Genomic DNA, 13,132 nt, shown 5'->3' with positions numbered 1-13,132 from the left:
GTCCTGCCTCTGCTGGGGGTCACTACAAGGTCTTAGCTTCTTTCCGGCCCTAGGGGCTCCTCTGTGCTGACAGACCCTCGGCAGGAGGCCGGCAGCTGGAGCCGACCCAGGTGGAGGCACTGGGACCGCAGCGAGGGATGAGGGCCGGGTTGAGAAAGCGGGTAACCAGATTTTCAGAGGTTAAATTGGGTTAGAGAAGCCCAGAGGGGGCCGGACCCCTGCTCCCGCCGCGGCCAGGGCAGGATGCTGCGGGGTTCGGAATCCAGCAACAGAGGGGCGTGGGGAGAAGACCCAACATTTTCGTGGATTTTCATAAACTAGTGAACGCTCGATCTATTTTTGGAACCGCAAGATCAGGGGAGAGCGCGAACGCAGTCCCCCACTACCACAAATTATGCAGTCGAGTTTCCCGCATTTGGGGAAATCGCAGGGGTCAGCACACCCGGAGTGCAAGGGATGAGCCTCGCCCTGGGAAAACCACCTGCCTGATCATGGTGTCTCCCCTGCCAGGTAAGTATGCCCCAGCGCCCACCCGGCCCCGCGGCCCCGCCCGCCGCACGCCTCCACAGCACACGGCCACCCCGGGCCCGGCCCCGCACCGCCCCGGCCCCGCGCTCCGGCCCGGCCCGCACGGCCCGGCCCGCGCAGCGCCCGCGGACACGCCGGGACGGCGGCGGGATTCGGGGCACTGTGTCCCGGCATGCCGCGCGGGGACACCTCATTTGCATGGACACGCCCTCTATCCCTCCCCTGCCTCCAGCCCCTACCCGCTGACTCATTTGCATGGCCACGCCCCCTCCCCGAACCCCGCCTCCTTCCCGCCCCCGCCGCAGCGCCCCCTGGCGGCCGCCCGGAGCCTTCCAAAGGGACCCGCATCCCGAGGGATCGAGAGGCCGCCGGGGAAGGAAACGTGAGGCTCTGCGACACGCGCATTGTCACCAGCCCGCGCCAGGGACAGGAAAGAAACTCCGGAGGAGACAAGGAGCAGCGCGGATGGTTATTGCCCAAGAGATGCCGATATCGACGGGAAGAAGGAGAAGAGAAGGAGAAGAGCCAAAAGAAATGACCAAAGCTGTTGTCAGGTACAGTGAAGAGGCAGAAGGCAAGGTGTACTTCAGGGACAACGTCGTGCCTTGGGGTTAATGCCCCTCCAAAAGTGTCAGGGTGTGGATTGCAGGCACGGCGGGCTGAGCACGGACAGAAGGAAAGATCGGAAGAGGAAGAAACTGGGCTGACTGAAGGGGACCAGAGGCATCTCCTATTTCCCCAGCCAATCCTTGGGTTCCAGTTAAGCCAGGGAATGGAACAGTGGGTTTCCTAGTGGATACTGGAATATCTTGTTCCAGACTTACTGGCTGTAAGGGACTTTGGAGTAAACGATCATTGTTGTTGCTGCAATGGGAGGAAATCCCCCAGGGCAGGAAAGCCCTCAGGGGCAGGAAATCCCTCAGACAACACACGGAATTCCTGACCACGAACATCAAATGACCCCATCACTTTCTCCACGTGCTGAGTGCCCTTTGCCATTGCTCAGGCAGAGTTTGCTGTGCAAGTTAAATGCCCAATTAACTTTCCCAAAGGACTCTTTCCAGTTTGCATATCCCTCTAGAAAAGGCATGGAAGGTGCCGCTGTGCCCATTCACCCAGGGAAAGCTGGGTGAAGAAGAGGACGTGCCTGCTGGGGCTTTAGGTGCACTCGTAGCCCTGGTTTGGGCTTTGGGAATCCTGGAGCAAGAGAGAAATGTGAGTCTGCTAAAAGCTGAACTGAAATTGGGAGTTCAGTGGGTGAGAAAAGACCAACTCCGATAAAATGAGAGGCCCAACCCGGACTGCAAATGTTCATAGGCTCTGTTTTAGAGTCTGGGTCACTGCCAATTCGAATTCACCACTCTAATCCCGGCAGAGAAGAGGCCTCAGTCACTGGGATACACTGGTGCAAGAGCTGGGGGAACTCCGTGCCCGGGCTGCTGATGTTCATTGTCCCAAATCCTGACCCCACCTCGGTCCCAGAGACCAACACCCGCTTTGGGGTGCTGGATGTGACAGACGTCTTGTCTCATGTCCCTGGGGGTGAGCAGCGTCCCCTTGTCTTTGCCTTTGGATGGGAAAATCCAGCTCCAAGGGGGGAAATGATTTCTGGAGATTGGGATGAAACTTTGCGGTGTGTTTTAGTTGTCACCAGTAGCTGCAGGCAGACCCTGTGCCTGAGCAATTCCCCTGAGCAGGCCACACACTCGGCTCATGGCTTTTCTCAGGGCAAAGAGCAGCCGGGAGGACAGGGCTGTGTGGGCGGGAGGCACCGGGAGGGTCACGGGCAGCAGCGGCAGGCCCAGGGGAAAAGGGAATTCCGGCAGCGGGAGACGTGAGCGCTGCCCCATCGGAACAGAACTGTCATAAATGGGCCAGGAGACCACTTCCAGAGTGGTTTCAACTTGTGTTAAAAAGAGCAGCCTGGGGAGGGGGTCCAGCACACACCACTGCTCCCAGGACGACCCGGAGGAGGAGGCAGTCAGTTCTGTCCCTCGGTGTCTCGATGTGGCAGACCTGGGTCTTCTACCTCACAAGAGTCCCCAGGAAGAGTTGTAGCTTGCTGTGTGTCTGGGGTGGTCGTGTGGTGTTATTTAACTCATGGTGACGAGGGAAGGGGCCCCAGCAAACAGCCCGATGCTTTCCCTGCTCACTGCTGTAGTTTAGAGCTCTGTCTGGGCAGTGGCTCACCGGCTCTAGGGGGTTTTAGTGCCCACTCCACTCCCCTGGGCACCCCGGTCCATGGGAGTTCTCCCGGCAGGAAGGGTACAGGTACAAAATGGATGCTGCTAGGGAATGGGGGGTGAGGGAGAGGGGTAAAGGTGTACAAATGAACTTAGTCAACAATATTTAACGAGTAAACTTGGAACCATAAGGGATACAAATGAACACTTCTTTAACCTAGGAAACTTAGAACAGTAACTTATGTCAGTACAGAGCGGGGGGTGAGCAACTAGGAGCATTAACATTTGATACAAACATTTACAACAGTGAAAAACAGTGATTACTAAAGCACACACCTAAACTCGTGAAACATTTTAACAACCAACCGTGTAATCTGACATAAAAACACATCATTAACCCTTTGAAACTTTCTTTTCCACAGAACCCGGCCCGAAGGGAGGGAAGAGCCGCGGCGCACGGGGCTCCCGGCGGGAGCGGCCCGGAGCGGGGCGGGAGGAACGGGGGACGGGGGCGTGTCCATGCAAATGAGGTGTCCCCGCGCGGCATGCCGGGACACAGTGGCCCCGAATCCCGCCGCCGTCCCGGCGTGTCCGCGGGCGCTGCGCGGGCCGGGCCGTGCGGGCCGGGCCGGAGCGCGGGGCCGGGGCGGTGCGGGGCCGGGCCCGGGGTGGCCGTGTGCTGTGGAGGCGTGCGGCGGGCGGGGCCGTGGGGCCGGGTGGGCGCTGGGGCATACTTACCTGGCAGGGGAGACACCATGATCAGGCAGGTGGTTTTCCCAGGGCGAGGCTCATCCCTTGCACTCCGGGTGTGCTGACCCCTGCGATTTCCCCAAATGCGGGAAACTCGACTGCATAATTTGTGGTAGTGGGGGACTGCGTTCGCGCTCTCCCCTGATCTCATGGTCAAAAATAGAATTCACTTGAGCTAAAATTACTTGACCTGCTTTCGGTCCCGTGTAATAACCCTCTGCGGAGTGTGAGACCGTGGACGACTCCTTAGCCTGAAAGCAACTGGGGTCGTTGCGGGTCCTCGGCAGCAGCCGCCTTTCTGTGTCGGTGACGGTGCGGGAGGTCGGCGCCCCCGGTACCGGGACGGGGCAGGCGGTGTGGGTGCAGTGGCGTGGGGGACCGTGTATTAGAGATGATCCCCAAGTGGCCCTGGAGCCAGTGGAAGCCTGGGAGAGCCGAGAGGCTCAGGAATAGCCGGGTTCCGGGGCAGCCGCTCCGGACGGGCTCTGGCGGCGGCAGGGACACACTCTGCCTGCAGGAATTGGCCAGCGGATCTCCAAACGGAGGCGCTGGGCGACCGCCTCAGGAGACGGGATGATCCCGGCTTGTCCCACGCCGTGTCTGCAGGAGCACGGAGACACCCCGGTGAAACGGGTCCCCGTTTCCCGGTGAAAAGGGGCGAGGAGATGCAGGTCTCGTTCGCTGGGCACCGAGCGAGTAACACCCGCCTGAGTCCGAGGCTGCTCCAATGCAGCGTCAGAGAACAGCGACGAGCCCGGGAAGGCGGAGCGCCATCGCCTCCGGAGCAGAGAGACTGATCCCTGCCGGTGGTCGGCGGATACCGGCGGATTCACGGGAATCTGAAGTACAAAGGGCGACTGTAGCGTAACATGACATGTCAGCGATTAGTTACGACTTGTAGTTTACCGGTTTTTCATGATTTTTCGGTTACATTATATCTATTTTTGACCAAGAGATCAGGGGAGAGCGCGAACGCAGTCCCCCACTACCACAAATTATGCAGTCGAGTTTCCCGCATTTGGGGAAATCGCAGGGGTCAGCACACCCGGAGTGCAAGGGATGAGCCTCGCCCTGGGAAAACCACCTGCTGATCATGGTGTCTCCCCTGCCAGGTAAGTATGCCCCAGCGCCCACCCGGCCCCACGGCCCCGCCCGCCGCACGCCTCCACAGCACACGGCCACCCCGGGCCCGGCCCCGCACCGCCCCGGCCCCGCGCTCCGGCCCGGCCCGCACGGCCCGGCCCGCGCAGCGCCCGCGGACACGCCGGGACGGCGGCGGGATTCGGGGCCACTGTGTCCCGGCATGCCGCGCGGGGACACCTCATTTGCATGGACACGCCCCCTGGCGCACTGATTTGCAAGGCTCCGCCCCTGCCAGGTCGGGGCCGTTCTGTAGGCCGTGGCGGCAGGGCAGTGGACACGCCTCCGCTACATGACCCCGCCCTTTTGTTTGCGTCATCAGCGTAGCTAATCACAAGCCCCGCCTCCTCACGTCCTGTGTGGCGCTGTGTGGGCGGGGTCTCCGTGGAGGCGGTGCACACTGATCCCGCCCCTCGGTGGGCGGGGCCCTCGCCCGCCCTGTCACGTTTCCCGGCGAGGCGGGGCGGGGACGTGGCAGCCGGCGCGAGCGGCGCGTGTCCGAGGGCGCAGCCAATCAGCGGCGGCGCCGCGCGCACGCGCCCCGGCCCCGCCCCGGCGCCCCCCTCACGGCGCTCCCGGTGTCGATGGCGGCGGCGCGAGCGGCCCCTGGCCCGGGCATGGCCGGCGCCGGTCCCGGGCGGTGGGAGGTGGTGCGGAAGGGCCGGCGGGGACCCGCCAGCGGCACCGGCAGTCGCCGCGCCCTGGGAGAGGCCAACGGTGGTCGCGCTCTGCCGGTGCCCGGTGAGTGTCAGCGCCCGCGGGCCCCCGGTGTGGCGGACGGAGGTCCCGTGGGTCTGGGGGCGCTGTGGTCGGGGGCCTTGCGTGGAGGGTCCCCCGTGAGTCCCGGGGAGAGCAGGGTGTAGCCGGACGGTCTCACGTGGGGCGGGCGGGGTTCTGCGGTGGGTCCCGCCGGTCCCGGAGGCGCTGCCGAGGCTGGGCGGGCTCCTCAGGGCTCGGAGGCCGATCCCCGTGGGTGCAGAGCGGGGCCCTGGGCGGGCCGTGCCCCATCCGTGCGCCCCTGCACACCGCGGGCAGCCTGCGGCCGTGGGGCCGGTTTGCTCTTTGTGCCCCAGATCCGTCCCCTCGTGTCGCCGCTGTCACCCTCTCCCTCTCTTTCCAGCCCCCATCGCCACCTCCAGCACCATCTTCCAGCTGGGCTTCGAGCGGGCGCTGCGGAAGCAGAACAAGGAGCAGGTGCCGCCGGCCGCGGCCCCCGAGCCGCCGCAGCGGAAGCAGCACACGGGGAAGAGCGGGAAGAAGCCACCGGGGAACGAGGCCGGAGCCAAACCGGGCCGGTGCCGCTCGCTGGAGGAAGCCTTGAAAGCCGTGAGTGCGCCCGGCTGGGTCCCACCCGCGGGAGTGCACGGAGGCAGAGCCACGGGTGACTGGAGCAGAGCAGTGCCCTGTCCTGCTTCAGCCTCTCCTTGTGGCTGGTCTCCCCGTGGGCCACACGGGAGAAGCTGCCTCGTGCTGGAGGCAGGAGGTGGCTGGAAGGGGAATTCTGGTTCCTTTTGTCACCACCGTGTCTGGGAGGAACCCCAAGGAAACCTCGTGATGGCTGGAGCCTCCTCCCTGTCTCAGTGGTGGGGCCCGGGGAGTCGCTCTTGCAATTCCTGTGCCCTGGGTGGATCTGCAGAACCTGTCTGTGTCTGTCTTGCCTGTCCTGACCGTGTCTGAGCATGGAGGGTTCCAGAACTGGCCGAGGCGGGCTGCATTGGGGTGATGTGTCCCTGGGCAGGCATTGCTCCTCTCCTACTCCTGGGTGTTACATCCCCCTCATGCCTTGGGACCTCCACTCCCCATGGAAAGGGGGTGTCCCTCTGCATCCCCCTGCACTGGGTGGGGTTTCTCTCCATTGCTGCAGTAGTTCTGCACATCCAGCTTTTGCCCACAGTGGCAGCTGGTGCAGGACTGTGGGATTCCCATGTTCCCTGGGGAGGCAGGGCAGAGCTGTCCCTGTGCCCACCAGTGACACTGTGTGGCCTTGTCAGGTCATTGATGGGGGTTTTGGGGCAGGTTTCATTTCCAGCTGTGGCCCCAGCTGGTTTGTGTAGAATTCCTCCACAGGGCAGGGCTGAGGTAAGGTGCCCAAGGGAACCTGGCTCAGTGTGGCAGTGGGAATCCAATCTCAGGGAACGTGTTCAGGCTCCCACAGAGTCTGAGCCTGGCAGCAAGCCCTGATGGAGCAGCCCCACAGATAATCTGGGTGTAAAGACAGGGAATGAGCATGTCTGGGTAGTGGTGGAGGAGAGGAGTGGGAGCTGCTGCATGCCTGGTTTGGTGCTGCTGGGTTGTTCATCAGGTGGCTTTGGGTGCTCGTGGCTGTTTCCTCCCTGAGGACTTTGGGTGGGGGCTGTGGACCAGCCATGGCTGGGACCACCCTGGGCTTGTGATTGCCAAACTGCAAACACGAGTAAATCCTTGCTTGGTGGGCTGATGGGCTCAGTGGCCAGGTGCTGGCTGCTCCAGACAATGCTCTGGAGCTCTGGCAGCAGGGATTTTCCATCTGGGAAGGGCGATGGGCTCAGGATGGAGGTGGAAGCATTTTCCTCCATGCTCCATGGTCGTTTAGGAGTCAGAGTTAACTTTCTCCTTCCTGTGCTGTTTGCCCAGTTGTGTTCATCCTGAGTTGTCTGTCTGTCCCTTCCAGCTGGACCTGGCGGATCTGCAGAAGGAGCTGGACAAGAGCCGGAGTGTGTTCCCTGAGAACCCCTCGGTGTGGGTGAAGGACCTGGCTGGGTACCTCAACTACAAGCTGCAAGCACCCAGGAGTGACCCCGTGCTGAGCCAGCACCCCCACGGTCCGTGTCCTGCTGCCCTGGGAACGATGGGGGCAGGATCTGCTTGCTGCTGGGCTGTCCCCACAACTGCCTTCCCCTGGCCACAAACACAGGGAAATTGCCCAGGCAGTTGGCAGATTGGAGGCTTCCCCAGTCACCCCTTCTCCAGAGGGATCTGTGACCTCTGCCTGCTGCTGTGGAGTTTGGGAGCTCACTCTCAATGCCCTCAATGTTAGAGGGATGTTGGGTTAGGGATTTCCCTTTCCTGCTTCATCAGTTGGTCCCCACTCACATTGAGAATGTGTCATTTGGGGTGGCAAAGGGGAGGGGAGCAAAGTATCTTCTCCAGATCCCTGTCCATCCCACAGCATCAGCATTCCTTGGGAAGCCATCCCTTAGGGCTGGATTAGCTGCCTTTGGTGCAGGGTCACTGGGGACGAGGCCAGTGCTGCCCAGCTGGTGTGAGGATGAGGGGCTCCCTGCGCCCACCTCCAGCTGCTGGAGCTCTCCAGAACAGAGAACTAAACTATTCTGCCTCTGGTTTCCCCCCAGACTATCCGTACTGCCTGGTGAGCAAGGAGCTGAGGAGCATCATCCGCTCCCTGCTGGCAAAGGCCTCGAGTGTCCTGGAGCTCTTCTTTGACCACTGCATCTACACCATGCTGCAGGAGCTGGACAAGGCCTCAGGTCAGCACCCCGGGGCTCCCTGTCCTCCCCCCTGCTGTCTGCTCCTCGTTTCCTCTCTGGAAGCTCTCTGTAATTCCTCCTCGGAGGCCATGGCTGAGCAGGACCTGCCCCATCTCCGTTCCAGGGGAGTCCCTGCACGGGTACAGGATCTGCATCCAGGCCCTTCTCCTGGACAGGCCCCGGATTGCCACCACCAACCTGGGCAAGGTGAGCTGGGCTCAGCCGGGTTTGTGGGTGCTGTAAACCTGGTGGTGCTGCTCCTCCATCCTATTGCACAAAGCCATTGTACCTCTCTGCCCTCCCTTGCAGAGACACCAGTGACCCCAGTGGGTTCTGCCTGCCCTCCCCAGCAGCCTCTGGACCCCCAGAGCTGGGTTTCCCCTTGCAGCCCTCATGCTGGTTTTGGGGTTCCCCCTATTCCCCCAGGATGGTTCTGGCCTCACCTGCAGCTGCAGGTCCCTCCCAGGGGCTGGGGGCCCGTGTGCTGCTGGTCCCCATGGCTCCAGGCTTGGTTGGGCTGGGCTGGGTTGCAGCTCTTCCCCACTGATGTGTCCCATCCTCCCGCAGTACCTGGAGGTGCTGCGCTCCCAGCAGAACCGGCCAGCAAAGTGCTTGACTGTCCTCTGGGCACTGGGGCAGGCCGGCTTCTCTGACCTCCACGAGGGCCTGAAAGGTGAGAGCCAGGAGCAGCAATGTGGGATCCCCCTCCTGGGACTGCCAGTGCTGCTGGTGGTACTGCTTAGGGGTGGGAAAAGGCTGGGAAAGATCCCTAAGATCCAAGGTGCAGCTCCCCCCAGCCAGGGCAGGGAAGTGGCTGGATCCTGAGGGGAACCATCCTGCCTGGAAGGACACAGGGAGTGTGCTGCTCCACTGTTCTGCAGCACAGCTCCCCTGAATCCCTTCCCAAGGGATCTGCCTGCTGTCCCGGGGTGGTTTGGGTGCTGGGTTGTCCCAGTGTAGGGACAGCCCAGCTGGACCCCTCCTGCCTCTCCCTGCAGTGTGGCTTGGTGTCATGCTCCCGGTGCTCGGCATCAAGTCCCTGTCACCGTACGCCGTTTCCTACCTGGACCGGCTCCTGATGTGAGTGACACCCTGTGTCCTGCTGGCTGCCAGGGGCCCGGGGCTGTGGGGCCAGCACTGCCCCCTGCCAGACCCACGCTAGCTCAGGGCTCTGTTCTGCAGGATGCACCCCAACCTCACCAAAGGCTTCGGCATGATCGGCCCCAAGGACTTCTTTCCCCTGCTGGACTTCGCTTTCATGCCCAACAACTCCCTGTCCCCCAGGTATCCTGATGCATCCGGGCACACTGTGCCACAGGGCGGGCCCTGGGTGCCCCCTGGTGCCACGCTGGTGCCCGCTGGCCCTCGGCAGCCTGGCTCTGTCCCCCAGCCTGCAGGAGCAGCTGCGGCGCCTCTACCCCCGCCTGAAGGTCCTGGCCCTGGGCGCCCGGCCCGAGGCAGCCCTGCACACCTACTTCCCCTCCTTCCTCTCCCGAGCCACACCTGCCTGCCCCCCTGCCATGAAGAAGGAGGTGAGCTGGGCAGGGGGCCTGGGCTTGGTTTGGTGGTCCCACAGGGTGGTGACAGGGCTAACATGCTGTCAGAAGGATGGTGATGGCAGGGGTCACGCTGCCTGCTCCCAGGGGGTAGGAGTCATCAAATCACAGAATGGTTTGGGTGGGAAGGGCCTTGAAGACCATTCAGTTCCAGTCTCCTCTGTGGGCTGGGGTGCTGCAGCTCTGTTTGGTGCCTCAGGAGCTGGCTGTGGGAGATGTGGGGGTGGTGCCTGTGCTGGGGTACAGCCTGGGACATGGGCTATCTGGCATGCCAGGGAGGGGGTCACACATACCGACCTGCTGTCCCCCTCCCCAGCTCCTGACCTCCATGAGCCAGTGCCTGAGCCTGGACCCACTGAGCTTCAGTGTCTGGAGGCAGCTCTACACCAAACACCTCGCTCAGTCCAGGTCAGTGCAGGCTGCAGCTCCAAGTGGGGCCAGCGCTCACCTACAGAACCTTTGGGACACCTGAATTCCTTCAGGGATATCCTGACCGAGCCCCGTGTTCTCTTTCCCCCCAGTTTGCTGCTGAACCACCTCCTGGAGTCCTGGGAGAGCAGCAGCAATAAGGTAGGGGTGAGCTGTGGACAGGGCGGTTGTGGGTGGGAGAGTGTCCCCGTGCTGCAGTGAGAGCTCCCTGAGCTGCCAACGTCCCCATGGGACCTGCAGTTGCCTTCCTGGTGCCGTGGCAGCTCAGGGAGGTCTGTGGGGGACCTGGGGGTCCTGACACAGCTCCTGCTGTCCCCAAGGTGCATCAGTCACTGCAGGAACGGTTCGCTCCTTCAAGGTGAACAAATGAGGAGCTGGCGGCCAGGGGGGACAGGAGGGGACCAGGATGTGGCAGCCTGTGACGCCGCCTGCAAGGTGAGGGATGGCAGGCACTGTCAGATTTTCAGCTCTGTGCTGGGGCTGTGGTTGTCCCCTCCTGCTGCCAGCACGTGCTGGGCCAGGGCCCTGCAGTGACACACACGCAGGACACGCTGGGGACAGATGTGCTGGTCCCTGTCCAACCCCCAGCTGCTCAGCAGATGTCTCTGTCTTGCCTGGGAAGCCGGGGGTGGGTGCAGCTGGAGGGCAGCACGGCTGTGCTGGGGCCTCCCCGGTGCCAGGACCCTGCTGTGACAGTGACAGGGCCTTGTCCTCCCGCCCAGGAGCTGCTGCTCAAGATGAGGGGCCGGGGCTTCCCCTGGTCACGTCTGCTGCTCGTCCTGCTGCTCCTGGCTGCTGGCTTCTTCCTGCACGACGTGCAGACACACGGCTCCTTCCAGGGTACGCTGGGGAGTCAGAGAAATCCAGGCTGGAAAATCCCTCTGGGAGCTTCAGCATCCCCCAGCACGGCCAAGGCCACAGCTGTCCCAGGTCCTCACAAGTGCCACATCCACCCGGCTTTGGAATCCATCCCCCTGAGGGATGGGAACTGCACCATTGCCCTGGGCAGCCTGCACAGCCCTTTCTGTGAAGAAACTGCTTTTTGTTTACGACCTAAACCTTCTCTGTCACAAGGCTGAGGCTTTTTCCCCTTGCTCAGGAGTGATCCTCCTCGCTGGGATCACTCCTGTGGCTGTTCCCTGAGCAAAGCCCCTCCGTGTCCCTGCCTGTGTCCTGTGGCTGCTGGGAGCAGTGGGGCCTGTCCATCTCTCCAGCTGGGGGACCCTGGGGGATGCAGGTGCTGCAGGCACAATGCCCTCTGCCTCTTTGGGAGGGTCACCCTGCTCAGGGGGTTCTGTCTGTCTGTCCCCTCCTGGAGCATCTCCCAAGGGGTTCCACAGCACAGCTCAAGCCGTGTGTCCCCACAGAGTCCTTGGGGACGGACAGACACGTGTCCCCACAGCCAGGGGCCACTCAAGGAACACACTTGTCTCTTGCAGCCTCATCTTCTGCTCGGCTGCTCCGCTCCTCTGGCATCCTGCCCGCCTCCCAGCTGGCCTGGCAGAAGGTGTCCCTGGGCTGCTGGAGGGGTACAGGTCTGTGACACCAGAATGGGTGGCTGAGGCAGGGAGGGTGAGCTGTTGTGCAGCACAAGGGCTTGGGAGGGAGCCAGGAGCTGTTCCCCAGCTCTGCCTGGAAGGACTTTCAGCTCAGGAAACTCTGCCCTGTTCACCCTGTGCTGGCAGCTCCCTGCCCGTGTGCTCTGTGTGGATGTCACTGTGCCATGGCCCAGCACTGCCCTCACCTGAGGACTGCCTTGCAGGTGGCTGGAGCACAGCCTGGCCCACCACGGGTCTGTGGCTGTGTCTGTCCTGTGGCCTCAGCTGAAGCTGCTCTGGGAAACGAGCGGTGAGATGGCCTGGATGTGTCCCAGCAGTGCTACTCCCTGCTCTCCTGGCTCCATGGCAGCCTGCCCTGGCTCAGTGACTGGGTGAGTGGGGGCTCCCAGGGCTGGGGGAGACAAGGAATGCCAGAAAGGGGATTGTAGGACTGGGAAATCTGTATCAGGGGGAGGCCTGAAGTCGTATGGTAACATGTTTGCTGCTGCTCCTAGCAGGAGCCCCCAGTGCCGGGGTTCTGGGAGGGGAACAGCCCCATGGCAGGTCTCTGATGCCATCTGTCCTCCTGTGGCACGAACCCCTTCCGGCTGTTTGCAGTGACTGTGAAAGGGAGAGGGCTCAGAAACCTCCCTGGTGCTGCAGAAGCCAGCGTTTTGGTGGCAGTGGGGTGACATCAGTGTCTCACAGAAGTGTGGGTGGCCTGGCTGCTGAGTGCTGGAGAAGAGGCAATGTGGAGAGAGCTCAGGGATGCTGGGGAAGGGAAGGGGTGAGATGGGACCAACCATCCCGGGTAGCCAGGACCCAGAGTCTGTGCCCAGGCCTGCAGGAGGAGGGGTCAGTGTTCACCCACCCGTGGTGTTCAGGGGTGCTCAGAGCTGTCTCTGCTCCCACAGCTCCAGAACCGGCTCCCCGAGTGGCTGCTGCACTTCTCCGAGTGGGCGTGCGGGAGCTGCTGCTGTTCCTGCTGCGGAGCTGCCTGCTGCCACTGCTGCAGGGCCTGGCTGCACTGCTGCAGAGGGGCTGGCAGCACTGCCTCGACTCCTGCAAGTGAGCTTCCCCCCTTGGGGCTGCAGTTGTCTCCCTGGGTCGGGGCCGTCCCTAACCCTGCTCTGCAGCTGCCGTGACCCTGCCCAAGGGGCTCCTGTGTCCCCCGTGTCACCCATCCCTTCTGGCTCTGACACCTCCCCTGTAATCCCTTGTCCTTGCTTTTGCAGTGGGGACGTGACGTGGGAGCGTGAGGACCACTTGATGAGCTTCACCTATTCTTCCTGGATTTACCTGCAAAACGCAACCCTGGCCCTCAAAAACTGGGCCCTGGCCATGATTTCTGGACCCTGAGCTGCTCTCTGGAGGTCACCCCACCTCCCAGTGTTCTGGCTGCTGAGGAGTGTCCAGAGGGCAGCAGGATGTGGGACAGAGGCATCGAGGGCAATGCCCTCAGGAACTTTGGCTCAAGTCGGGGCTTTAGGGGAGGTTTATTTTTTGGGGGCTGGGGCACACATCCAGGTTTTTCCACACCC

The 13,132-nt window shown here is 62.5% G+C and overlaps 1 protein-coding gene and 3 non-coding genes across 4 annotated transcripts; 2 read left to right on the top strand and 2 right to left on the bottom strand.

The window, feature by feature from the left end:
• Window positions 1-354: 354 nt before the first annotated feature.
• Window positions 355-518, bottom strand: LOC136359830 (U1 spliceosomal RNA). The gene has a single exon (XR_010743339.1). It is a non-coding gene; the product is annotated as a U1 spliceosomal RNA (small nuclear RNA).
• A 2,923-nt stretch (window positions 519-3,441) lies between these two features.
• On the top strand, window positions 3,442-3,605 carry LOC136359829 (U1 spliceosomal RNA). Its single transcript, XR_010743338.1, has one exon. It is a non-coding gene; the product is annotated as a U1 spliceosomal RNA (small nuclear RNA).
• An 813-nt stretch (window positions 3,606-4,418) lies between these two features.
• On the bottom strand, window positions 4,419-4,581 carry LOC136359831 (U1 spliceosomal RNA). The gene has a single exon (XR_010743340.1). It is a non-coding gene; the product is annotated as a U1 spliceosomal RNA (small nuclear RNA).
• Window positions 4,582-5,147: 566 nt separating this feature from the next.
• On the top strand, window positions 5,148-13,107 carry LOC136358636 (transmembrane protein 214-like). Its single transcript, XM_066314545.1, is given in 22 exon segments — window positions 5,148-5,342; window positions 5,722-5,927; window positions 7,252-7,402; window positions 7,934-8,068; window positions 8,193-8,275; window positions 8,636-8,741; window positions 9,067-9,148; window positions 9,251-9,352; window positions 9,459-9,600; window positions 9,941-10,032; window positions 10,146-10,189; window positions 10,353-10,414; window positions 10,416-10,439; window positions 10,441-10,488; window positions 10,776-10,893; window positions 11,493-11,564; window positions 11,567-11,588; window positions 11,816-11,910; window positions 11,913-11,983; window positions 12,506-12,550; window positions 12,553-12,659; window positions 12,827-13,107. Coding segments are annotated over 22 exon segments (2,088 nt in total). The 5' UTR covers window positions 5,148-5,185; the 3' UTR covers window positions 12,951-13,107.
• Window positions 13,108-13,132: the final 25 nt, after the last annotated feature.

This window comes from Sylvia atricapilla, chromosome 3 (genome assembly GCF_009819655.1).
Source record: "Sylvia atricapilla isolate bSylAtr1 chromosome 3, bSylAtr1.pri, whole genome shotgun sequence".
Lineage (NCBI taxonomy): Eukaryota > Metazoa > Chordata > Aves > Passeriformes > Sylviidae > Sylvia > Sylvia atricapilla.
Note: the sequence above shows the minus strand (reverse complement) of the source record. Positions and strands in the feature narration are given on the sequence as shown.